This window comes from Semicossyphus pulcher, unplaced genomic scaffold (genome assembly GCF_022749685.1).
Source record: "Semicossyphus pulcher isolate SPU_LCO1_2020_fin unplaced genomic scaffold, fSemPul1.0.p SCAF_3, whole genome shotgun sequence".
NCBI lineage: Eukaryota > Metazoa > Chordata > Actinopteri > Labriformes > Labridae > Semicossyphus > Semicossyphus pulcher.
This window is the reverse complement of record NW_027211704.1, coordinates 24,040,389-24,067,847: the sequence shown is the minus strand read 5'-3', so window position 1 is coordinate 24,067,847 and position 27,459 is coordinate 24,040,389. Positions and strand designations below refer to the sequence as shown.

At 42.4% G+C, this 27,459-nt stretch overlaps 1 protein-coding gene and 6 non-coding genes across 7 annotated transcripts; 5 read left to right on the top strand and 2 right to left on the bottom strand.

Moving 5' to 3' along the window:
* The first annotated feature begins 763 nt into the window (after window positions 1-763).
* eogt (EGF domain-specific O-linked N-acetylglucosamine (GlcNAc) transferase) lies at window positions 764-20,359 on the top strand. Its single transcript, XM_069678499.1, has 15 exons — window positions 764-967; window positions 1,518-1,618; window positions 1,905-2,013; window positions 2,242-2,336; window positions 2,429-2,533; window positions 5,707-5,813; window positions 6,033-6,136; window positions 7,042-7,134; window positions 7,807-7,878; window positions 8,648-8,734; window positions 16,947-17,015; window positions 17,348-17,409; window positions 17,582-17,701; window positions 18,088-18,190; window positions 18,434-20,359. Exons 1-15 carry the CDS (start codon window positions 764-766, stop codon window positions 18,578-18,580), a joined length of 1,578 nt encoding a protein of 525 aa, XP_069534600.1. The 3' UTR covers window positions 18,581-20,359.
* On the bottom strand, window positions 2,665-2,736 carry trnae-cuc (transfer RNA glutamic acid (anticodon CUC)). The gene has a single exon. It is a non-coding gene; the product is annotated as a tRNA-Glu (tRNA).
* Window positions 3,932-4,003, bottom strand: trnae-cuc (transfer RNA glutamic acid (anticodon CUC)). Its single transcript has one exon. It is a non-coding gene; the product is annotated as a tRNA-Glu (tRNA).
* On the top strand, window positions 4,690-4,762 carry trnar-acg (transfer RNA arginine (anticodon ACG)). The gene has a single exon. It is a non-coding gene; the product is annotated as a tRNA-Arg (tRNA).
* trnae-cuc (transfer RNA glutamic acid (anticodon CUC)) lies at window positions 11,020-11,091 on the top strand. The gene has a single exon. It is a non-coding gene; the product is annotated as a tRNA-Glu (tRNA).
* On the top strand, window positions 12,204-12,275 carry trnae-cuc (transfer RNA glutamic acid (anticodon CUC)). The gene has a single exon. It is a non-coding gene; the product is annotated as a tRNA-Glu (tRNA).
* Window positions 14,957-15,028, top strand: trnae-cuc (transfer RNA glutamic acid (anticodon CUC)). Its single transcript has one exon. It is a non-coding gene; the product is annotated as a tRNA-Glu (tRNA).
* Window positions 20,360-27,459: the final 7,100 nt, after the last annotated feature.

Sequence of the window (27,459 nt, the reverse complement as noted above, 5' to 3'; positions counted from 1 at the left end):
CATTCCTTACTCTTAAAATCAATGATCAAAGTTGTGAATGGGGGTATTGCAGTCAGTCACTGTGCTGTTTAACAATAGCTCCCAAATATTTCCACATCTGAAAGATCTGAAAAGGACTGATGTTGCTTATATACAACAAAATGTTAAATGGGTTGTAAATAGTTAAAGTATCACTAGTCTTTAATTACACAGGTTCTGAAGGAGCTACTTCAAGGGTTGAATAACAGGGAAAATTCATCTTTTAGAATCAGGGTTTATTGCAAAGTAATTTTACACATACAAGGAATTTGACTTGGTGTTAAGGTGCAGAACAATTAACACAGAAGCAGATTAGAAATCTGTAAAAAGCTATTAAACAGTAATACTCATACTGTCAAGTTCAAAGCACGTGCATACTTGAATCATGGAAATGTGTTTTTGTGTTGTGTGTAAATGCTGGTTTAGCCACCTGGATCTACACAGGTCACATTAATACCAGCCAGCAGTTTTCATTTGCCCCCTCAGCCTCAGTTATAAACGCTCAGACAACAGTCGGAAAAGGGTCAGTAATACTTCCTGCAACAGGACCTTTCCTTATGTGGCCCTTGGATCCGCCTGGGGCTACGTTCCCACACACTTGCTTGTGCACACATGCTTGTATACTGCGGTGTTTGGCTTTCAACTAAGATCACAGAGTGCAAGTCTGAGTCTGTGTTTCTGTCTCTCCGTCCTCAGGGTGCTGTGAAAAGCGGCAGCTGTCTCACATGTCTGTGTGATTCTGACTATGCTGCTCTTGGTAGCGCTGGGCATCGTTTTTTCTTTCACTGTGGTCACCACTGAGAAGACTGAAAACATCAACCACAAACCACCAGCACCGCTGCTTAACTACAGCAGGCTCTCCCTGCCGCCAGAGCACGTACCCTACTTCCTCTACAACAACAAGAGGATCGCCAAGCAATGCCGCCAGGACCCAGTCTGTCCTTTTAAAGTAAGATATGCACTTTGTCAACTTTGTACCTTTAAATTTATTTTGACAAAACTTTACTGACATTTTTATTTCAATTGAGTCATATATTTTAAGGATCAATTTTGCACTCAGTTAAAGCTTTAAATGATGTACTGTCTACCTTGATTTGTGTGTATATGGACACTGATGCTCTACAGTTTACACTAATGCTCTATACTGAATGATTCAGAAAATCAAAGAAAGTTGTATTTCAAACATTCAGATTTTTTTGTCTACAACTTCATGATTTAGAGCTTTTTTCTGAAATTTACTTGATAACTATTACATGTCCACAGAATCTGTGTTCGGTCCACAGAGGGACAGGCAACCTCCTAAACATTGTGTCACCTTTCACAATTTGTCCTGGGTAGTTTTTTTTAAAATAGATTTTAATAGATACAATTTGAATGTAAACTTTTGTCACATCACTTAATGAAACTTTCTATTTTTAACTCTCGTTCTCCCTCTCAGGCACATGAAAACACACACAAACACACATGCACTTAATCATTCTCATTTCTCTTTACAACAGGATGCGCTGCGTGATCTGACTGCCTGTTGGGGTTACGAGAAGAAGTGTGATCCAGAAACACGCTTCAGCTACCCAGTCTGTACCAAGGCTGACACAGGATGGTACTCTTCCTCACTTTACACTCTAACACACTTCCTCACAAGTACAAAGCTGTTTACATAATTTACTTTTCACATTCTACTAGCTGACATCCATAATGTATCAGGTGATTAATGATAACAAATCAGTATAACAAATAATAGTTATCTTTTATTCATAAGCATTGAATACACAATCACAGTCTTTAATATCTATCCAAAGTAAAAGTGTACTCATTCTGAGCATGCATCATTGATGAACCAGAATGGTTTTGGCTTTACTGATCTGCATTAATCTCTGATCTGTCAGGGCCCGTTCACTGGAGGCAGCCCAGGAGCTTTTCTGGAAGCAGGCTGATTTTGGCTACGTAAGGGAGCGCCTCTCTGAGCTCAAAACACTGTGCAAGGCCAGCGAGCCGGTAAGTCTGCTCATTTCCTTAGTTCCCACGGGCCTACTGAGTCAACAGGAAGAAACAACAGCTAGAAACAAAGTGTTAAACAAAGATTCCACATGATCGGCCTGAACAGTATTTGCAGTAGTATAGTGAGAGAAAAGTGCAGAGAGTACACTCACATGTCTACGTTTCAGACTTTTCTTATTATAACTGACATACTTAATACTAATTCCTCTTTAATCCAATTTCCAGGGGGATTCGTCATTAAGATGCAGCAGCCACACTCGATTCTGTAAGGCTACTAACCTTTACCTGGACTTGCGTAAACCACGCAGAGGTCATGAGAGGTCAGTATATTTGATTGTGACATGTACATGGAAAAACAAATACACTGACATGGATAAGAGTGATTTGAATCCTTTTCATGTTGATGATTTAGATACAAGGAGGACTTTATTCAGAAGGGTGAGGTTGGCGGTCGCTGTAGGCTGAACAAGCAAGCACTTGCTGCAGAGGGAGAGCACAAGAGCCCTTTACAATCTTGGTGAGTCAGGATACGCACACTACCACACTCTGTTACTGAGCTTTAACCAATAACTCTGTGACTTTGTTTTCAACTGTTGGGAATCTGGGTATAATGTGGATTAATGGTTATGAAAAGGAGCCAAAAGGAAGTTCCCTGACCGGGAATCGAACCCGGGCCGCGGCGGTGAGAGCGCCGAATCCTAACCACTAGACCACCAGGGAGCTGAACTTAAAGAATGAAGTGCATTTTTTCTAAATGCCTGACCTGCATCCATGGCTGACATGGCATTTTATATAGCAGCCAAATGAGGTTGATTTGTAAATCAGTTCTTAAAGGGACAGGTCAGAATATGGAAGTTTGAGGGTTGAGATATGTAGTGCCAAAGGAAAAGTTCTGTCCGACTGCAAGTGGTGAGAAGTATTTGCAAAGTTACATTTTTTTTAATGGGCCACTTTTAGGGTTGCCTAAATATATCTTGCAGCTATTGCTGTGGTCAGCAGTACATTGCTTATTATCTGTGCTGATACTTTTGCCTACTCCTTCAACTGGGGGTGTGCTGGCCACAGTTCACTGTAATACACCAATGTCGGATCCCATATAGTCTGACGATAATTTAGCCTCTGAGGACAATAGTGACCGTGTAGCTAGTGGTTAGCAAAAAACGCCTTCCAGTCAAGACTTCCTTTCCCGCGTGCTGCATTGTTTACAGAAAAAGAAACCGTTTTCTTGTGATTTACTTTGTGATTAACGGGTCTTGCCTTTGCCTAAATTTTAACATCATGATGCAGATTAGTAAAAAGTCAAATGAAGCTTTGTCAGGTCTGTCCTCAAGACGAGAAGAAAACTACTTTTAAAATGGTCGTTTGTTGAACAGAGGTCAGATAGATCATTTCTGATGCATTTGAGGAAGTCGGGAAATCTGAACACTGAGCTGCATTTGAGAAACAGTGTCAAGGGATATTGTCTGAAGTAAAATTTTTGATTTAGAATGGATTGTTAGCTGTTAGCATGCAGATGTCTGTTTAAAGAGATTAATGAGAAGTTAAATCGTTGTCAGATGACCCTGATGGGAGCCGGGATGTCATCACAGCGCATTATGTTCTGCCTGCTTTTGCTCTCCTCACGGACAATTTTTCCTGCATACGCTGCAGCCTGCTGACACATGATTGGTCAATATTACACTGACTACAAGCGTACTACAAACGGAAACCAGAACACTTGCCACCTCATACAACCCCACTTTAAAAAATTTGAGTTATCCCTTTAAAAGTCTTATGTGGAAGCATTAATAACACTAAAGTGGCTGCATGTCCACCCCTAAATGCTGACTAGTGCATTGTATAATGCCATGGCTTATGCTTGACTTCAGAGCCACTGTGTCCTATGAGATAGTTACTAAAGAGATTGAAAAGGAAGTTCCCTGACCGGGAATCGAACCCGGGCCGCGGCGGTGAGAGCGCCGAATCCTAACCACTAGACCACCAGGGACATGCCTTTGAGACTGGAGAATTGATGACTTGACCAGAGGTGTGACAACTGGCAGGATGGGACTTTTTTAATGTAGAAACACAGATGGCCACTAGGTGGTGCTTTCCTACACCAAGAACGTGTTTTGCTGAACAGTCATCTGACAGTATTACTGTAATGCCCCATACATCTTAGAACTCCTTGCCTGTACATTACGTTCAGAGTTTCAGATGCCTGTCAAGTGAAACACAGTAGGAGCAGCTTATGTCCTGCATAGAGAATATTTTTGTCACCCGCATCTCTCCATTATGAGGAGAAGGGAGAAGGTAAAATCTGACAGATGAAAAGCTTAGCAGACAACTGTTACAGACCCAAAGGCATGCAGAGTGATCCACAAGTACAACAGGCTGCCAACAGGAGTAGTAGCTTCCCCCTTCCTCTGACTGAACGATTGGACCGAATGAATTAAAGAAAGTAGTGACGTCCCTCTAAACTATATGACAAAACTAATAAAATCACCACTCACCTAACTGATCTGAATAAGTCCTATACCAAAGCATAGATATTTGACCTCTTTCAGTTGATTCAGTGAAATGAACGCACTGGGCTTCTCAAAGCATTCCTGAGGGGGGGCTCGGGCAAGAATGTGGGGGTGGAGTTTTAGTGCTGCATGCATGCCTTTTGTCTAAACCAGTGGCATGCTCAGAGGGCCAGTGGCGCAATGGATAACGCGTCTGACTACGGATCAGAAGATTCTAGGTTCGACTCCTGGCTGGCTCGGCTTTTCCTTGTGTGTTAAGAGAGTTGTGCCCATGAACAATATGAGAGTACACGTAAAATGTTAGTGATAATATGCGTCTTGTATACTTTCCTTATAATAATTCAGACCTTTGCCCTGTCAGAAAAACTGTTGTATGTCAACTCCTATTACTGAAGGGCCTGGTATTGTGAGCCTGTTTTAATGCAGGTCAATAAAAGCCTTAGGGTTGACTATCATAACTGTTTTATAACTTTTTTTCAAAGAGAGCTTGGACTATGACATATTCAGTTCATAGAATTTGTTAAGTTTGCTGTTCCACAGGTGCTTAATGAGTAACATTACAATAGTAATTTCACAGATGTCAGATAGACTTCCCTGATATGAATCAGTTAAATCAGTCAGTCATGGGGTCACCACTGAAACAGACAGCCTCCCTTGTGTTACTGTCATTCGAATTAAATGGCTTGTTATTGTGTAGCCAGTTAGGGCTCTGTTAATTAGATTTCGTACCTATTAGGCGTCTTCGATATTATTTGGTTTGATTCATCTTCAAACCACCTTCAGGTGGGATAAACATGATTTAGTTAAATACTATCAACAGGTTTGACATGATGAAAAGCCTCTAGGTTGCCCATGAGAGCCACATCACTTTTTTTTGTTCTCAGACATGAATTGTAAGACTCAAACCTTTGTGAAATAAACTATTACAAGTATTGATGGGCTCAATCAAAGTACCATCATATTTTTAATCAATATTAAGCCTAATGAATGAACCCTTCAAAATAATGATCATGCTAAAGAATAAAGCTTTGCTGTTGTTCTCATTTGTGGACAGAAGGTTGCTGCGGTGACAAAAGATAAGAACAGTTTGTACTTTTTACTTAAAACCACTGTATCTTGTTAGTGCAGAGTTCTTACAGTTGTATTTACTAAACAGAACTGATGTGGTGTGCTGTTTTTGTAGGTATGCTGAGCTGCAGACTTACACAGAACTGGACTTTCACCCCATTGTGGATGGACACTGTGACATCATAATTGAAAAACCCACTGTATTCATGAAACTGGATGCTGGTAAGTAATAAACATAATATTCAGTTTAAGCCCTGCATTCTTTACAAGTAGTTACACATTTCCTCTTATTACACTTCAGTAGAAAACATTCACTCCCAAGAATTAATCCTCTTGAAGTAAAAGGCCACAGACACACTGATCTTCACTGCTCTGCGTTTTGTTTTTCAGTTTCTGCTTTACACAATGATAAAAAATAACAGTTGTGTGTTTTCCTAACAGGGGTGAACATGTACCACCATTTCTGTGACTTTGTCAACCTTTACATCTCCCAGCACATTAACAACTCCTTCAGCTCAGATATCAACATCATCATGTGGGACACGGTGGGTGCCTTGTGCATGCCCTCACAGTTTTATTAGAGGGAGGGGATAGACATTTCTGAATATGTTGTTCTTATGTAAGGTCATCCTGCTCATACTTTTCAGTTAGGGAATCCTTTATTTTTTACATTTTTAAAAAACCAACACAGGATTTTTTTGTGTCCTGCCTCCATTGAATCAGTGACAGCCTCTTCTAGCTACTTTAAAAATGAATAAACATTTATGAAACAAATTGTAAAGCGGCGTTCTGATCACAAGTCATCCTTAAAATAGAAAAAGATGCTCATTGGTTCTGTTTCTTTATCACAAATACTCAAAGGCAGATGTAGTTTCTGTCACCATAAGACACAATCTGACAAACCAATATTTATAAGACAAATGAACAAAGTCTCTGAAATCTGCAATGGGATTTGAGCACTAAAACCCAGCTCGAAAGCCAAGCAGCAGTTTGTTTTTTAATCTCAACAGTCACAGTTTTTATTTAACGAGTCAGTAGAATATGTTCCTCATGTAGACATCAAGCGGAAACACCAGTTGAAAAACAGAATGCTTTACAGACAGCCTCATCCGGCCCATTGTTCCCTCCACTCTGCACAGAGGTGAAGAGGAAAAGGGAAAGAAAGACAAATGTGAGGGAGAGAAAACTGTCAAGGAGAAGAAAAGCAGTGACCTTTCTGCACTAACCGCACACTGCAAACCAAACAGTGGCAGCTGTCAGATAATAGTGTGCTAAAGGATTTTGTATAAAACCAATAAATACAGAAAAATAAAACTAGCAGTTTGAAAACAGATGACTGAATGCGGCACTGCTAAAGGGTGTTGATTTTAATTTTATGGGCTTGTTTTTCATTTCAGTTAAACACTAATTTAATTAACACATGTTCACTCCTTTTTAATGTCTTTCCCAGAGTTTTTATAGTTATGGAGATCTGTTTGGTGAAACATGGAGGGCGTTCTCAGAGTATGACATCATCCACCTGAAGACCTATGACTCGAAAAGAGTAGGTATAATGTCAGCTACATCTCCCTCCTGAGTGTCCACAGCTTTAAGATTTTCTTGACAAAAAATATAGTTTTCTGGCTGTTTTTGATGCCTGTGTTAAAACTTTTGGAAATGACTCTGAAAAACATCAACAAAGTAATGATGCTGATGTGTCTTTTATTCTAAATTTGATCTCATTTCTTGTTGTTTTTTTCTGAATTCTATAAGATGTCTTTGGAGCAGTTAAGTTCATATTTCTGTATGACTAATTCATCATAATACCGCTTATAAAAACATGGTTTATTTAAGTCTGTTCTAAAAATGTTGACCCCGTTTGGCCCTCGTATTAGACCAAGAGTTTTTAATTTCGGCCCCCTCTCTGAGACCCCTGTTGTATGACCACCCATGGCTAAACAGATACGAATTTAGCACACTCAAATATCATCCATTTTCCATCGATATAAAAACCAAATAAAAAACAATCTCCTATCTAAGCACTCATGTCATCTCTGAAAACAGCAGTTTTAAAGTAATGAGCAGGAATTATATCTATGTTAAATGTTCCCTTAATGTTTATGTTATAGCTCTTATAGATGTCTAATAAGAATGCAAGCAGGCTCACTCTTGTGAAACACGTCTGTCGTGCTGTATGCTTACAGTACTTCATTAATTTATTCACGCTTGTTCATAGGTGTGTTTCAAAGATGCTTTCTTCTCCCTCCTCCCGAGAATGCGATATGGCCTCTTTTACAACACGCCTCTCGTAAGTCATCCCTCATATATGTGTGTGTGTGTGTATGCACTAACCAGGTGTACTTTATGTATAATATGTGTTTAATTTGAACAAATTGCAGTGTCTTATACTTTCAGTGCTACCTTGATTGTGTCCTCATTTATGTTTTTATCTAACTTTTTGTGATCATTTATTGGCCTTCCCTCCCAACGTGCACCATGATGTACGGTTTCAGCATAAGCATGCAGTTCAGGTCAAATATTTATGTGATGCATGCAAAAACTCAGCAAGTGCTTATGTTATTTAAATGATAATTCCAAGGAGATTACTATAAAGATGATATCATGTAAATACGTGATGTCCTGCGGTTACAGCCTTGAGGTGTGAAATATTGATAGGTCAGCCTCAAGCTGATGCTTTTGATTGCCCCTGCAATACATGTCATGTTTATATTCATGTGCATACAGCTACAGCTACTGTGTGCAGCCGTGTATATGTGAGATTCTTAGAATACGGAAATGCATAGGCTCATACGATATTCATTCCAGGGAGATTATGAAATATGTTTACAATTGTCAGATTCCTAGTGTGTCATATTTTTCATCACAGCTCAGTGCAGTGTAGTAGTGATGCCAGATCCAATTCAAATCAGAGATAAGATTTTATAAAAACACACATGTTCTTGCATGACTACATACAACCTAAAACAATATAATGCTTTGAATACAATATCTTAAACTGAACGAATACAAATAAATTGTGTATTTAAGTGAATCTGTCCCTTGTGTGTTGATGGCAGATCTCAGACTGCTCCAGTGAAGGGATGTTTAGGGCCTTCTCCCAACATGTCCTCCATCGACTACACATCCCACAAGAGGGGCCAAAGGTAGGAAGAACTTTTTTTAGTGCAGTGGTTCTCTGCACTAGCCTCAGGACCCACCACCACCCCCTTAATCACAAATCACGAACAAAATTTCTGACATTTTTCAACCACTCAAATTTATTGAATAAACAATGGTGCAGTTTGAATCTGAGATGGAACGAAACATCACAGTATGTCAGCTTCACAAAACACAACAGTATAATAGTCAACCAAAATGACCAGCAGGTAAATCTTCCCTCTACAGTTCATTCAATAAGCTGCTTTTTTTTAAAAGAAAATTACTAAAAAAGTGCAATATAAATGCAACTACTGTAGGGCTCATCAAATTTGAAGAGTGTAAATGTGACTGTAGCTGGGATTGAATGAATGAATGAATCATGGAGTGTGAATAAACTACACTACAACTGCACGCAAGTCATAGGAAACCCATGTCCTTCAAAATAAAAGCACAGCAAAGACTTTTTGCCACAACTTTTTTTTTTTTTTCAAGCACACATCCCCAACTCACTGAAAACAGCTCCGCAACCCACTTTTAGGTCCCAACCCACCAGTTGAGAACCATGGTTTTAGGAAATACTATTTTACATCTCTAATTTTTATTTTTTAACCTTGTTATAATACATTTGGTTGACACAGTTTAATGGTAGCAGGGATAGTTATGTTTTCAGTGAGGCGTACAATGTATATTTTCTGCAGATAGTGTCAGTTGGCCGTCAGCTACCATTAGTGTCACTTTGGTTGCATCTGCAAGGTTCACTATCAAAATTGCTAAAGAAGAGACGAGCAAGTAAAATGTGATTGGTGAAGACCTTGTGGGAAAAAGTAACTCCTTTTAGATAATTAAAATGAATTTGGATTCAGGAGGGATGAAGTGTTACAAACCCAGGTACTGTGTAATAATCCAGATCAGCAGACATACATAAGAACTGTGTAGCTAAAATGCACACATTTCAATTTTATTTTTAATGTATAGCACGCCATATTATTTTCACATTATTGAACAATGTTATTGCATTTTTGCCTCATAACATAGCCGACAAACTACTTTCACCTCCTGTCTTATAATGCCTTATTGCTTTCTAAAGTTCAAATTGAATTGACGTATCTAATGACAAATTATTGTCTATGTAGTACAAAGTCAAACAGCCATAATTAACATTACAGTCAAATTGACCCTTTCTTGTACTTTTCCAATTGGCACAAAAAATGCAACCTAAACTTCGAAGAAACAATGCAAGCTGGGCCTCTAAATTTGAATTATACGTTGAATTTTTAGAACAATGGTCATGCTCAATGGTTTACTTAGAATTAAAGAAGTATGATTGCAAGCAGCCTGATGGACACTATAGTCTAAGGGAAGGACTGCCGAAGTTATCACATTATTATAGATAGGGTTTGAAATAAGCATGAAATCAGCGGGAATTGAACCCGGGGCACGAAGGAGCCAGTCTCAAATTCATAGCACCAAAAAATGTCACAAAGACAGGATCGTAGTCACTGTCTTGAGTCTGTTTTATAGATGGTGAATGAAAGAAGCACAGTCATAAAAGGCTTTTTTATTCTTGTCATATAAGTTCTGTTCTTGTTTTTGTTTCTGTGGAAGTAGCTCCCCCCCCCCACACACACACACACACAAAACAATTTGAATATTTTGATTCATTTTTTATCCAGTAAATGTTGATATACTTACTGGCCAGAAACTGAATAACATCCAACATTTGTTCATGCATTACCCATGACTCCTGTTCAGACTGGTGCTAGATATTGTATCAGCATTTATTAGGGAAAGTGTGGAGGGAGCTAAGGTTGAGTTACGGTTCCCAGTCAGCAATAATCATTTTCAACTTATACATGTTTTTCTTTCTTTTCTTTCTCTTACACTGCATTTACCCATGCTTCATGGAAGTGTCACATTCATATAAAATATTTGTCATGCGGAAAATGATAACATATATTAAAGCACCAAAACCAAAGCACTAGTCTAGCAGAGACTGCTTGCCTGTTTGCTAATTTGAAACCATGATGAGTGACTGGAGCAACTGGCACTAAGCAGTGACAGAACTTAGACATACATGGCTGGGGGTTGGTTGCTGTGATAGAGGACAACTGTCAATTTGCAAAAATCTTCTGGGGTTTAAATAACTGCACTGGAAAATGTAGCTTTCTGGATAATTCACTTCAACATGTAAAAACACCTGTCAGATCTGCTGAACGTGTTGATCCAAGAAAGCCTCCAGGTTGGGCATACTGGACATTCCACTCTTTGATTGATGGAGCAGTGTCACACCTCCCTGGTGGTCTAGTGGTTAGGATTCGGCGCTCTCACCGCCGCGGCCCAGGTTCGATTCCCGGTCAGGGAACTGAGTTTTTGTTTGGCACTCTATTTCTATAGATGTAGTTGTTTGACACATCTGCTAAATGTGTGGCAAAAAATGGTTTCATCTTTTCAAACAGCATCTCTGCTTTCTATCTTTGTTCATTATTCTTAACAATGCAAGTCAAATGTAGAAGCCCAGCATGCATTTTTATGTTGAGTTTAGGTTGCACTTTGGCACACTATGGGAAAACGAATCTTTTAGTCTGCATGCTGTAAATTGCTTTGTCGTAATATGACTCGGTGACAGCGATAACAGCCAAAGCCATGCTTTTGTAGGTTATAAAGTCGCCAGTATCAAAATTGAGTCTGTTTCATAACTTGTTTCCTATGGATGTCTCCTTGGTAGTCTAGTGGCTAGGTTTCGGCGCTCTAACCACTGCGGCCCAAGTTCGATTCCCGGTCAGGGAATACTTTGTTTGAGTTTAGAAGCCTTAATTATTCTATCTTAGATCTCCTGTCAGTGCTGCACTTATTATTCCCTAATCATTAATAAAAATCCCATTGTTTTTTTTCTTTCTGTTATAAATCTAAATGAACGTTGGTTTGTTTAAATGCAGTCCAATATGGCTCTACATTTATCATGTTACAGCAGTTGATTTTCAAATATTCAAATGTATCCACATAAGTGAAGTGTATTTTCTGTGATAGAGGTGATCAGTTATCCTCACATATACAGCACAACAGACAATAAAGGGCATTACCTTTGAACTATATCACATACTGATAACAGTAACATTTGTAAAAGCACCAAAACCAAAGCTCTAGGCTAGCAGAGACTGCTTGCTAGTTTGCTTATTTAAAACAAGTTCCAATAGGGCTGACAGGAGCAACTGGCACTGTGTGAAAACAGAACTTAGACATACAAGGCTGATGGTTGGTTGCTGTGATAGATTACAAACTCAGTCTTTCTGAGTTAAAGTCACTGCGTTGTAAAGTGGTGAAATGTAACATAGTTGTATGTACCTTCTGGTTAATTTGGTTAAACATGTGAAACAAAAACCCTGGTAAGATCATTCATGTCTCTCCAAGAAAGGGTCTATCCTTGGCATACAGGACATGTGTTCCACTCTTTGGTTGTGAGTTCCAATGCACACCTCCCTGGTGGTCTAGTGGCTAGGATTCGGCGCTCTCACCGCCGCGGCCCGGGTTCGATTCCCGGTCAGGGAATAGACTTTTTGTTTGGCATTCTGTCTTTCTTTTAATTCCGTAGTTTAACACATCTGTTAAGTGTGTGACAAAAGGGACTTGATTCTTTCCAACAATAGCCCAGATGAGGGAGTGAGGGGGTTACATAATTGAGCCAGACCTGTTGGAGTTAGCTTGCCAGTGAGTGCATAGAGCGATAAGTGTACCTGGTACCAGAACACCCTAGGTTAAAGATCGATGATCGACTTTGTTGTCGTATCATCAGATCTGTGCCGTATGTCTCGGAGGTCCGCAAGGTATTCAACTCCCACCTCCAGAGAAATGTTGTCGTACATCCTGGGACAGGTTGGTTGTCATCCTGGGAAACCGAGTGGGCCATTTTTAAAGCCTCCATTGTGGAAGCAGCTGCTAGGAGGTGTGGTCTGAAGGTCATCAGTGCCTGTTCTGGCGGTAACCTAAGAACCCGTTGGTGGACACCACAGTGAAGGAAGCCATCAGACTGAAGAAGGAGGCCTTTTGGGCTTTGTTGACCAAGGGTCTTCGAAAGTAGTAGACAGGTGCCGGATGGCGAGAAGGGCAGCGGCTTCGTTGGTTTCTGAAGCAAAAACAGCGTTGTGTTTGGAGTTTGGTGAGGCTATGGAGAAGGACTTTCGGTTGGCCTCAAGGAAGTTCTGGCAAACCATTTGACAACTTGGGAGGGGAAAGCAGGGCTTGGCTCAGGCTGTCTTCAGAGGGGTTGGAAACCACTGACGAACTTGGGATATTGTTGAGCATTGGAAATAACACTTTGAGGAACTGCTGAATCCACAGCTGCTGAAACCTAGCTCTTTGCTGATCCCCTCCTGTACATACATGTGTAGAATTAATGAAGTAAAAATCAGCGGTGACAGACATTAAGAATTTCCTTATAGAAATACTCTGTCTTCAAGCTGATGGTCTGGTTAGCTTCTGTAGGTTATAGGGCCACCGGTATTAAATTGTGATGGCTAGACAAGTGGGTCAGAGCATTTTCAAAACTGCAGCTCTTGTGGGGTGTTCCTGGTCTGCAGTGGTCAGGACCTACCAAAAGTGGTCCAAGGAAGGAAAACCAGTGAACCTGTGACAGGTTCATGGGGCCAAGGCTCATTGGTGCACTAGTTGAGTAAAGGCTGGCCCGTGTGGTCAGATCCAATAGAAGAGCTACTGTAGCTCTAATTGCTAAAAAGTTAATGCTGGGTCTGATAGAAAGGTGTCATACACACAGTGCATCGCAGTTTGTTGTGTATGGGGCTGCGTAGCCGCAGCCCATACTGACCCCTGTCGAGCGATGAAAGCGCCTACAATGGGCACGTGAGTATCAGAACTGGACCACGGAGCAATGGAAGAAGGTGGCCTGGTCTGATGACATCACGTTTTCTTTTAAATCATGTGGTTGGCCTGGTGCGTGTGCATCACTTACCTGGGGAAGACATGGCACCAGGAAGCACTATGGGAAGAACGTACACAGGAGGAAGCAGTGTGATGCTTTGGACAATTTTCTGCTGGGAAAGCTTTGGAACCTGCCATTCATGTAGATGTTACTCTGACAGGTACCACCGACTTTGCAGACCAAGTACACATCTTCATGGAAATGGTATTCCCTAATGGCAGTGGCCTCTTTCAGCAGGATAATACACCCTGCCACACTGCAAAAATGGTTCAGGAAAGGTTTGAGGAACACAACAAGAAGTTCAAGGTGTTGACTTCTGATCTTCCGATAATGGAGTCCTTGGTGGAGTGGAGTGCTTGGAGGGGTCAGGGCTGTATAGATGGCAAAAGGGGGACCTACACAACATTAGGCAGGTGGTCATAATGTTATGGCTGTATACATGACAAGACCTTCATTTGAACCTATAAATAGGAATTCAGTTATACTTATATCCTAAATTAAATTGAGAATACAATCCATACATTGTTTGACAGAAAACTTGTGCACAATGGGCACATCCCTGGTGGTCTAGCAGCTAGGATTCAGCGCCCTCACCGCTGCGGCCCTGGCTCGACTCCTGGTCAGGGAAGGCTTTGTTTGAGGTTTGGCTGAGTGGTTTTGAAATCGTGATTACCCAAACACAGATCTCAGGTCATAACTGCAAGTAGTGTGTTGGATAAGGATCTTGCACTTAGTATTCTCTCATCCTTTCCTGTTAATGGGAAATCTATATGCACTATGCATTGCTTGAGTGCCTTACAAACCATTGCACATATTGCAGAGCAGTTCTTTTTAAAATATTTATATTGTAATGTATCCACAAGAAACAAGCTTATTTTTCTCCAGTATAGGTGGCCTACATTAAAAGCACAACAGACTGTGTTGTCCCATTCCTGTAAATTATTTTACATACTGACAACAACAATGTGTAAAAGCACCAAAACCAAAGCACTTGTCAGGCAGAGACTGCTGGCTCGTTTGCTCATTTTAAACGTGAAAACGTAGACATACAAGGCTGGTGGTTGGTTGCTACGATAGATTACAAACTCAATTTGCAAATCTTTCCGAGTTTAAGTCACTGCATTGGAAAATGGTCACCTGTAACATAGTTGTACGTACCCTGTGTCTAATTCAGTTCAACATGTAAAACAATAACACTGGTAAGATCATTTATACAAGCCTCTCCAAGAAAGGGTCTATTCTTGGCATGCACGACATGTGTTCCACACTTTGGTTGATTGGAGGGTAGCACACCTCCCTGGTGGTCTAGTGGCTAGGATTCGGCGCTCTCACCGCCGCGGCCCGGGTTCGATTCCCGGTCAGGGAATAGATGTTTTTGTTTGGCATTCAGGTTTTCTGTCATTATAGTATTTTTTGGGGGGGGGGGGCGAGGTAGAGAATTAGATCACTTGTTTGAGGGCCTTTTTCTTTAGATATCCATTGTCATACAGATAAGTGGAGTAGTACCTTAGCCAATCCTTATAATCCTTGTTTATTGCAAATGGATATTTAAAGTTTCAGTTGCATTTCAGTTATTTATCCTCTAAAGTCATGTATTGTATTGTTTTTCTGTATTAACTGTGATTCAATCTAAGAGTGAATCAACCCTTCCTTTTGAGGCTTCGACTGAAAATGAACTGTAGCCATCGGTTACCAGTGGCAAATTTCACCTACTGAATAAATCATCAGCTATTACCTATTTTAGGATGTAATATAAATGGTAAATGGTACTTACTTAGTGCTTTTCTAGTCTTCCGACCCAAAGCGCTTTTACACTAAATGTCACGTTCACATTCACAAACTAATGGCAAAGGCCAATCTCCAATCAGGATCTATGGACCATCATACACCGATGGCTATGCCTTTGGGTTTCAGTGTCTTGCCCAAGGACACTTTGACATGTGACTGTAGCAGTCAGGGATCGAACCCTAAACCTCCTGATTAAGAGACGACTGATTCTACCACTGCTTAACAACATTAGAAGTTTGAACAGGGATCCTACTCCCATCAGGAATTGATTTGTGCATAGTCTTATACATTTGACTTTGACATGAGCTGGAAGACAGAAAGACCCCTCAAAACACTCTTTTGATCTAGTTGTCTATTAATGCATTGCAAAGCTGAATAGTGTCTGCTTAACAATCATGTTAAAATGTTCAACCTGTGTGCCAAAAGAGACTTCTAAGAACTGATTTCATTTGGGTTTTGTTCTTTACTAATCAAGTTTTCTTTGCAATTTGTAAGCAAGGCCAGGCTGTTACCACAAGCTTTTATGAAATAGCAGTTCAAACAACCATGTCGGATGGAGAGCCAAGTCACTACACTAACTCTGAAAGGACTCAGGAAATGAGTTCCTAACTGATATGAATAGTTTTCTCATTTCTGTAAGAGTACATGTATAAATACTGTACTTGTGTACTGTCGCAACCATTCACTCACCCTCTTATTCATCCCGTACACACAGTATATAACTCTACAGCGCTCCTAACAGGTGTTTTATGATCCCAGGTTTGAAGTTTGAAGTGCCTGACTGTATCTTTATGACCAGCAAAGCTCAATAACTTCTTCCTTCCTGTGGAGCAGCTCATTGTGTATTCATGGCCTTCTCTGGAAATATGCTAAGAGGCTTTTCAGGGAGACATGGGGCTGCTAGTGATAGCAGGCCGGCGACTGAATGAGAGGTCTTCTCGGCCCTGACCCTCTCCCCAGCTCCTCTTTTCATCCTTAGATTAATGGCACAGCCAGAGACTCACACTGCTGCTCTCCTCTATTGTGTCCTATTCATCCCCACTCCTCCTATCTCCCCCTCGTCTTAATTTGCTCTGGTCTTGCTCAGAATAGCATCTTTTCTATAGTTTTAAAAAGTGTTTTTAAAGTAGAAGAAAAGAAATTTAGATTATGACGTTTTGATCCTTATTGCTTATTCCTATATTTTTACAAAAAGTTGACATATCAAAGTTTTAAATTCTCTTTCAGAACACAAGGTGGCAGTAGAAGAATATCAAAAAGAAGCATCTTTATACACACTGTAACTAATAAGAGCACATCAACGAACAGCTATGATTTCACTTTGTTATTCACACTTTGTTGTGCTATTTTCAGCAGATGATGATCCTCTCCTTTGTGCTGCGTAACAGACACATTTTAAGTCGAGGTTTTTGAGTGTGAATGAGCATCATGTTTTCCCAGCCGCCTATCTTTTCTGTCCTTGGCTGATTGATTATTGGGTGCATTGCTGTTTTCAGGAGGGGCGTGTTCGTGTCACCCTGCTGGCTCGCAGCACAGAATACAGAAGGATATTAAACCAAGTGGAGGTGAGTCCAGCACCTCCCTCCCTCCCTCCCTCCCTCCTTTCTTTCTTCTTTCTGCCTCTTACTTTCTTGCAATTGCTCTTTTTTTCTTCCATTTTCTGCTACCTGTTCTCTTATTCTTTTTTTCTCTCTTATTTCACTCTGTACAAGCCTTCGACTCCCTCAGCTCCTCTCTTCCACAATTGATTTACTGCCCACATCTGTTAAGTGCCTATTTAAAATGTTATTTGCTATAAAGAGTGTAAGTAAAAAAGGTTTGTGATTTATATGGGTACTGCACATATTTATTTGCTCTTTCATTGATCAGAGAACACGTTCCTGTGTTGTTGTTACAGCTGGTAAACGCCCTCAAGACTGTGCCTTTACTGGAGGTCAATGTGGTGGACTACAAATACAAGTGAGTTATAGAGTGCTGCCACATTACTACAGGAGCTATTCGGTGCTGCTTAACATTAGTCCAAGATGTAATAGTGTTGTATAAGAAAAGTGTAAGCCTTTTAAAATGTGTTATATTGACAGTGTTTACACAATGAAGATGATTGATGTGTTACTCCCTGTCTGTCTTTCAGGGATGTTCCCTTCCTCATGCAGCTGAGGATCACCCACAACTCTGACATTTTTATAGGGATGCACGGGGCGGGTCTCACACACCTCCTCTTCCTCCCTGACTGGGCTGTCATCTTTGAGCTGTGAGTGGCACTTCATGTGTGTGTGTGTGTGTGTGTGTGTGAGAGTGATGGACAGAAAAAGACAGAGAGGGGAGCAGGGAGAGCGATGGGTTTGGCAGCGTTCTGTGCCCGAAGTACCCTTCAGACACTTTGTGTATGACTGTGAAATACTGTCTAATTAACCAGCCATTCATCACACCTGGCTGCCCTTGGTAAAGCAGCTGATTGGAATGTGTGTGAGTATCTGTGGGAGTTTTTTTGCACATTTTTTTCATGAGTGACACAAAGAGAGAACCACTTTGTGTATACAGCGAGAGAGCGAGAGAATGAACACGCAGAAAGAAAGAGTGAAAGAGAGGCAGACTGAGGAGAGCGAGAGATAAAGTGTCCACATCTGTCCCTCCCAGATATAATTGTCAGGATGAGAGCTGCTATCGAGATTTGGCTCGGCTGCGGGGCATTCGATACGTGACTTGGCAGAAAATGGACAAAGTGGTCCCACAGGACAAGGTAGGGGAAAGACCCGTACCAGCCACTGGCTCCCTGGAACCTCAGCTTGTGTGTAGTCAATACATCCCACCTTTTGCACTTACACACAGGTGATAAATACAATTATAGACACAGCAGAATAAACATTTCTCACTTATGTTATCTAACAAAAGGGACACCCTGACATGGCAAACACAAATATTCTTATGTTTTTATGTTGTATTTCCCTTTTGCTGTTATATTAAAAACATTTCTCTATTTCAGGGTCACCATCCAACCCTCGGGGACCACCCGAAGTTTACCAACTACTCCTTTGATGTGGCCGAGTTCATGCGCCTTATGATGGAGGCAGCTGATTACGTCACACACCATCCTAAATGGCAGCGTCATCCCCCTCATGAGGAACTCTAGAGTCTGAGTTTGGGATACAGACATCTGGCTGCTTAAGAACTTTTTACATGAGTCTGCCGTTTGATTTAAAAACAGAGTCATATTTTAAGACGTTTTAAACCTCACCAGCCAGTGGATATCAGTGATTCAGAAGAATATTTGTCACTTCCTGTCTTCTGCTTTAACAAGTCTCTACAAGTGAAAGCAGTACGCTGAACAACTCAGGGCTGAATAGCTTTCACCAGCTCTGTTAGCGTCATATCAGTCAAAAGACGAGGCGTGTGCAGTCCAAGCAGCAGGAGAGTGATAAGATGTGTCCTATGTTTCTTCATTACCTCCGCTGCACCTTTTTCATTCCACGCCGACAAAGTTAGTTAATGAGCAGATGTGACGGAGTCCCTTCACATGCGACATCTTGTCACATTTGATCAGAGTCACCTTGATGCGAGCCTCTTCAGAGCTGTTGACAATCACGCCAGAGTTACTGAGTTTCTGAGCACACCCAGCATAGACCAGGCGAGTGTGATGTGCAGTATTTACATACTGGAGTCAAGCACAGATATGTGGTTTTAAGTGATGTGTATCAGAAACACTAAAGATAAGAGACAGAAGTTAAAGGACCAATTCGCCGATTTTCAACCTCAGTCCTATCATGCTATTATGGGGAGCTAATGCCATTATGATAGGATAAAATGCATTTTTGCTCTGTGCCTTTGGAGGATGCTATCCGCTTCTCCAATGGGCTCTGGAAAACCTCCTCAGACTACGTAAAACGTGTCATCTGGCGGAGGCCAGGGAGCTCGCTAAACTACACTTCCTCAATCTAGGACGCCCGCCTCTGATGTCATGTCTCGTTCAAAATCGTCAGGTTTGAAATGTAGACTGCAGACCTGCAGAAGATTTTTTAGATGATCCACCGGTATATCCTCGTCGTATTTCAGATTCTGTACCGCTCTGATGCATTGCCTGCAGCGAAAACGGTCGTATTTCACTCTAGCGTCTCTCACTGGGCCGTTCCTTTCAGAGGGATGGGGCACAATGCACGCTGGGTGTTGTAGGAATGTAGAATGGGCGAAACCACGAGCTGTTTGTACAACTTTCTCCTCAGCTGTGGCGCCAATTTCAAATATAATGGCTTCTATCGATTACAGAGAACACCAGCTTTGACTGACAGTGGCTTTTTCCAGGGGAGAAATGCTCCTTTAAGTGAGACACTCCTGCTGCCAAGAGGGATTCTCTTTTCTATCAGTATTAGGGGATGTATGTGTGCAGTGATACTTTTAAACATTTTAATATTAAGCACTGTGAAAGTTACATCCAAGTATTTGTCAATATAATTTTACACTCCATTGTTTCATGCACATGATACAAATAATGTTGCTTTTGTCAGATAAATGTCAAGAATATCAGACAGATTTTTATATTGACATTTTTCACTTGTAACATGTTTTATTTAAATGAATGTATGTGTTGTATGTTTGATGGGATATGATATTGAACCGAACTGATACATGTCTATGATTAATTCCTTTGTATTTGACCAAAGGGAATCCATTGCTGGTATGATGAAATAATGAGGGAGCTGCTGTATCTGTTACCTTTCCTAAAGCCTGTTGAGTGCTGTAGGTTTTATATTTTAGTGGTTAAGTATAGTGGAGTACTTTTGAGCGATCAGAAGATCATTTTCGTGTTTCTCGGCCTCTCTGTGAGCTTGATGTTTTATTTATCGTTGAAACCATGTTGAACTCGGTCAGACCACTTTGGTCAGGGCTACACTTGACTTGTAGGTGATTTCATATTGACAAGTTGTGTAATATTTTAAAATAAATAATTCTACAAAATGCTGATGTATGCTGTCCTGTCTGTACTGGCCATACTAGACATCAGAGATTTAATTCATCTTAATTTAATCAATCTGCTTTTGAAGTCTGACCTTGGAGGGAAAAAGTGGAGCCTCTGTGTTGCCAGTTCCTGCTGAAACCAGCCGGCTCTTTGCTGTGAGTTTCATTATTTCTGTGAGTTCAGGTCCAAGGAAAGGAAGGGCTCTTTGCAAAAGGGCACTAGTTCAGGTTTTACTGTCACCGTAATAAATCTGAATGACCTCAAAAACTACCCAGGTTAACTGTGACGCATGATGGCCACACGGGGGCAGTATAACACCACACATGAGGCCAGGTCGTCTCCCTGCGCTCTGTGATCGTCCCTGACAAGAGTTTTTCCAAACAGTGCAGAGGGTGAGAACAATTTATTCACAAATATATCCAACGGGTCAGAAGAAGACCGTGTTTGTTAAAGTGTATTTTCTTCAGTTTCACAGGTTTGATGTCAGCAGTCGTGCTCCTGGATGCTCGTTGCGGATGTTGTGTCTGAACTTTCTGAGTATTGACAGACACCGGGCCTGTCTGGGATGGACACTATTTATGGCCCTGCTCGGGTTACTGCCAGTGACCTCGTAAAGAAATGAAGAATGTCTTTGCAGGGGGGGGGGATCAAAAGCAGAGGAACCAAGATGTCTGTTCTCATTAACCTTCATGGCGGCTCCAAATCGATGGCCAAGTCCCGTTTTTTTTACCGCTAGGCCTGCCTGCTGGATGTATCCAAAATGGATCGGATCACCTAGCCCACCTTTCGACTTAAAGTATGAAGCGTGAGGAAAACACAGTGCACAAAGACTGAAGTATAAAACCCTCTCCTCTGTGTGGCGTTGAGGCTCTACACACAGTGTAACCCTTTACTGTTTGGTCGCGAGAGCGCGGCCTGTGTGCACACGTGTAATTAGTTTAGTGCAAATTAATGAATACACGTGGTACAAAGAAATCCCTATTCTATAGTCCTTGGTCAATGTATTAAAAGGCGTCCTCAGATGCATTAAAGTAAATGTAACACAAAGCAGGGCATGCAGTTTAAAGACACAGGACACAGTTGTTCCAAACAATTGAAAGTAGAGACGTAAATGCATAAAACAATAACTATTAACAAGCACGATTTTAGTGCTGTTGACATGTATCAACCATCCATTGTCTAATTTGGCTACAAATTGGGCACAAGTCTGAATGTTTATAAGGTTTTTATAATTAAAAATATATTTATATCTATTTATAATTGTCAGTGATGGAAGTGCTTTGATTGTTTCCCCAATGTTTTGAGTGCTTGTTCCTATAATGATTCAAGTTGTTCCGTCTGCTGTGATTGGCCTGTGATCAACTTTACACAGTAACTTCGATGAGTAAAAATGTGTGAATATCTCGTGCTCACTTTCTGTTATCAGGCTCCACATTTACTGCCTCAGACCGCTGGAAGTGTCCGACCTTGAGTTCTGTCATATTTGGGTGGCCTAATTTGTTTGTGCTGTACGTGATCGCTTGTTTTTCCTCCAGATATTTTGCATCACTTATTATTTCTGTCGCCTTTAACGCAGGTCGCTATAGAAGTGGACCTCAGACGCGTCAGGACAGGAGAGCTGATGTAGCGGCAGAGTTTAAGGCTGATCACTGAGGTGGAAGCTGTGAGTAAAGTCATTAGATCCCACATTCAATTTAGGATCTATTTTTTTGCGAGTCTGGTTTACAAGCACGAGAGCCTCCGCCAGCTGCTTTGTCTGAATGTAAGTGTCCTATTTCATTTGTCTGACATTTCCATTTTTACAGCCAAGTCTGCAGAACTTTCTACTCCTTTATTTACTCAGTTGCAGGTCCTAGAGCAGTTACTGTCTAAAGCTGATCTTACAGCCGTTTGTCTTTGTGTTTTACAAAGTGATCATCACTATAATCTAATTGATCTTAGAAGACAAACATTTCTCATCATTGAATCAGACAAATCAATCACAATCCGCTCGTTTTACCCTGGTCCCCTATCCAGGCGTGTGTTTCAGAGGGATTAATGCAGGAGTATTGATTTAGGATGAAATATTCCTCAAGTTAAGAGCAGATATTTCCCAGTTTTTCTCCCTTGGGCTGTGATCATTGGGGGAATAATGTGGAGAATATCCTATATCCCTGCTCCTCTGATACATGACACGCAAAAAGGACTTTAGCCTATCTTATTTTGTCCTTAATACCGCAATATAAGAATGATAATGCAACCTTTAACCTGCCTCCCTGCTTTAGATTTAAACTCTGCAACTGATACCTGCAGTGTAACACCCTGAGTAAACTGATGGCTCTGTAACAACAACTGAAAGTGTAATGGGAAGTAAATTAAATTTCACACCATCCGACCTCACCCTTTACACTCCGTGTTTACGTCACATGATGGTGGGTTCCTCAGAAACTGTCTGCCCCCTCAGAGGGAGGATAGATGAGATAAGTGCTGTGGGATGTTGCATCCATTAGCTTCCTCCCTTTAAGATAAAAGGCCTCCCATCCACAACGCGATACGCAGGTTCACTACTTTACACACACAACATGCCAGTGCAGACAGGATATATTATGTATTCTTCACTTACATTTTACACAGTTAAACTACTTCTATGTAGTCTGCAAACTGGATCAGCCACGTCCTGGATTTATATGCGGCGCATCTGGCGCTGTCCATGGTGCTGAAACAAAGATTTTTACTCTGGTTTAAAATTGTTCTTAGTCTCGATCCTGCAGCTAAAGGGCTGCATGTTCCTCGGTCCTGGCGAACCCACATCAATGACTAATCTGTTCTCAGTTCAAAGTCAGACGGATCGATTTGTAACAGATTAAAGCCTAAATTAATCGCTTGAAAATAACCTACAGCGCTTTTCTTTCTCTCTCAAGCACAGGTTGCAAAGTGGTCAGAGGGGGGTGAATACAGTGCCAGACAAGCATGCTCCAGATTACTGTAAGATCAATGCCTGTGTCTTAGGTTGTAGACCTTATACTGTATTTATCACATATGATTCATGGCTCCCTTTTTGTACTTAGAAAGTTCAAATGCGCTTGTTTTTGAACTGTACTCCCACTGACACATGACTCGCCGTACGGCCCAACGAGAAAACAAGGAAGACGTCTGAATGCATCGGATCCTCCTCAACTTGGGTCGTTAGCAGACATCGACCTCCTAAGCCTTAACGACTGGATATACAGCGCAAAGCAATCAATCGCCATCAACACACTAGAACATTCTAAGGATGGAATAATTGATAGGCTGTCTCCTGGTGCGTAACGGAGAGGCGGCGGTGATTAAATTCTGTTTAACATCTCAGTGGGGGTGGGTCTATATTTACACCATCAGCGCGTATAGCGGAGCACAGAACAAAGTATCGATATTCAGACACCATCTGTAACATGATCGAAATGGCGAGGCGAGGTGGGCTATTATGTGATGACGAGGGGTCATCCACTCACGCGCAGCGGAGCGCCTGCCGACCAGTCAGGAACCACGGCGGCCTCAGACCCCCTCCTCAACTCAACGCACAAGCATACAAGTTAGAAGTGTGAGATATGGCCTCCAGCGTGTGATCATTAGTAGGCAAACTACCGGATTTTTTCTCCTGACCTTAGAATACATCCCAAATTGGATTTATGGCAACCTTAATGGTTGAATGAGCAGTTTTACACCCAAAAATACTGCATATGTTGGGTCCAAAATGAAAGTCTTTCATTTGTCCCTGGTGAAACTTTGATCATGCCTGTTTTTTCTGTTTATCATCTGTTTTCTTTGCCACGTTAAGGACAAGCGGTTTAAAGTGAAAATGTCGAGTATTTCACCAGAATGAAAAAATGACCGAGTGACTTGTTGTAATTGACTCTTCCTGGTGAAAGAATGACTGTCATGTTTCCCATCGCTCATCCCCCCCCCCCTCACCCCAGTAGTCCAGGCTACTTGTAAACTGCATGACATCAGTGAGGGAAAAAGGGGGTGTTCTTGGGAGCTGGTGAACTGGGCGGGCGCTGTTGCACGTGTTCTGAATTGGGAAGACGGGCTCGCATCGCATTTCTCATGTCCAATCGATCCCTGCTCGGGAGGAGCGACGGGAGCGCACAACTATCACTCCTGCATCACTACACCATCACTCTCATCAGCATCTCTCCGGCGACTATAACGCCTCTGTGTGACAGTCTCGCGCAGGGGGGATAAACTTGTGTGGAGTGTTCGCCAAAAAAAAAAAACCTCATCCAGGTGTGTCTTTGGGGGAATTACGCACTTTTTTATGACTTTGTCCTCTGAGTAGCTCTGAGATGGGACGCGGTGATATCATGCCAGGTTGGACCACACCGCTTTTGCGCGAGCTGTGTTTTCTAAGCCGGCTCCGGAGGGCTGGTACTCCTGCGTGGCTGTAGCCCTCCTCAGCACCGCTTCAGTGTGTTTGATCGCGGGCTCCGGGGGACTGGACAGGAGGCTCAAAGAGGATTGCCCCTTCAGTGGGAAAGAAAATCCGTGGAGTTGGAGCAGAAAGTGGCAAAGCGCTCCACTATCTCACCTGGATGTTTTACAATCTCCAGTGATCATGCCATCGAGTTTATAGATTTGGGTAAGAAGGTGTTTTTTTTTCTTTCAAATTCAATTAGTATAGATGCACATTTTAATTCCCTGTATGTTGTCATGGCGCATGGTCAATAGGTTAATGAAACGAGGAAGGGGTCAGAGGGGGACTTTGGCTGTGGAGATGTGGGCAGTAGGGAGATAAGGGGAGGTGACTGGCTGATTGACTCACGAGCTAAAGCAACTTTGATGCTCTTGGCTCAAAGCGCTGCAAACACACACACTACTCAGGAACGATCTCTCAAAAGAACAGCGGGATTTCCACGGAAAACCTCCGTGATCTCCCAGTGTCTCCTCTCCCTCTCGGCGCGTGATTGCTATCTATGCGTAAAAATGGAACGCATGACGAGCCGATTCCGCTGACCGTGTGTAGCGCGTGCTGTCGGTCAGCGCAGGGAAGATTGAGGTGAGATTGATGCAGTGTTTCGCCACTGTCAGGTTAAATAAGCGATAGATCGGAGCTCGGCGCTGTTTAGTACCTATTGAGCGATGCGAGGGGGGCTGATCCGCTGACCGGGCTCTTTTCATGCGCTTTCTAATCGCTTTGCATGGATTCGTGATCGGCGGGGAATGGAGAGGAGAGCGCGCGTCGCTCAGACATATGGGAGAGAAATGAGGTGCCGCCGGGTTCTCCGGGCAGATTGCGCACGGAGGCAGGGAGGTGTGTGTTGCAGACTCTATTGGACACACACTCAGCACGCACTGACACACACCTCCCTCTCTCCCTCCCTCTCATGCGCACACACAAACTGAGAGGGGAAAATTACTTGGTGCATGTTAATGGGCGCAGTAATGAGACCCAACCCCTATCGTGTTGTAATTGTTAGTCATCCTTGTCTCCACCCCTCCCTCTCCCACCCCCCTCCTCCCCTCCATCCCTCTCCCTTTGCTTTTTTACCTCTCGCTGTCCCGCTGCTCAGGTCTGCAATTTGTACTGTATTGAAAGAGTGTAATTATTTCCCCATTGTTTTAAGCGCACGCGGCACTGGCACTCCACAGAAAGTGGTGTCATTAGTGTGACAGGGGGGACAGGAGAGGAGAAAGAGGAGCGGCTGCTGGAGAGGATCGGCCCAGGGACTTAATTCTCATTGACAGTCACATTAACACAGGAGCAGCACTCTTAATCCTGGGGAGATTACTCTCTCCAACCTGACCCCCTGTCACCCAGCTCTCCTCCACACACACATACACAAAGACACACACATGCACGCACACACACACACACACACCTGTATGAGGGTGGCACTCTGACGTCTGCCTGTGATGCTTTTTCCTGTCCGCAGTAGATGACTTCTCCTCTGTCTTTGTCACCCTTTTCCATCTCATCACACCCTCCCTCCCTCCCAGAGCACTTTTCACTGATCCACACACACACACACACACACACACACAAATTCACACACTTGGCAATTACTCCTCTCTCCAAGCTCCCTCTCATCTGGACCCTTCCTCTTCTCCAGTCTTCCTCACAGGCTGTGGGACAGCCGAGTATCCTCAGAGGGCCGTTCGGCTCTGCATGTCTCAACAGCCTCCTATCTACTTACCCCACAGAGGGCTGTTCGGGATGACTGCCTGAGAATGAGGGGGAATGGATTGTGTGCATTTGTGATTGTGCATGAGGACGCGGCCAGGCAGAGAGGCGGCGGGCGGCGGAGAGGAGGAGGGAGAGCAAGGAAGGGAGGCGAGAGAAATGAGCTGGAGAGACAGAAAAAATATTTGTGAGAGATGAGGCGAGGGAAGGAGATAGTGCATGCCTGTGTGTGTGTGTTTGTGTGTGTGTGTGTGCATGTGTGTGTGAGGAAGGGAAAAGACAGCCTCTATGTGAAATGACCTGTGTGTGAGTGTGTGTAAGTAATAGGAGGAACTGTGCACAATGGAAACTTGTGAATCTGTGTTTGCTTGTCCAGAAACACAGAGAGATGATGATGATGATGATGATGATGATGATGATGATGATGTGTGTGTGTGTGTGTGCGTGTGTGTGTGTGTGTGTGTGCTTGGATGACATGTTGGATGAATAAACAGGGATCAGGCATGTTGTTGAGGTGACAGCAGCGCGACAGATTGAAGATCACCTCCTCACACACACACACACACACACACACACACACACGCACTCACACACACTGTGGCATTAACAGATTGACTTTGATGAATGGATACTTCCTGACTGAGAGAAGGAGAAGGAGGAGAAGAAAGGAGAAGCGTTCTTTCATGTCGTGGGCAGAGAGATGGAGAAAGGCCTCTCATTTGTAAACGACAGTGTCCCGGACAGCTTTTCATCTCTGCTGGTCTCAGGGCGCACTGAGTCAGAGAACATGAAAAGGCGTCATGCAGTAGCCGTGGACAATGACGCCTTCACTCATCCATAGGAAATATGAGGGGAAGAAGCAGGAGATCCATGATTGTAATGGAGCGCAGGGAGATATGAGATCAATGAGTGTGAGCGG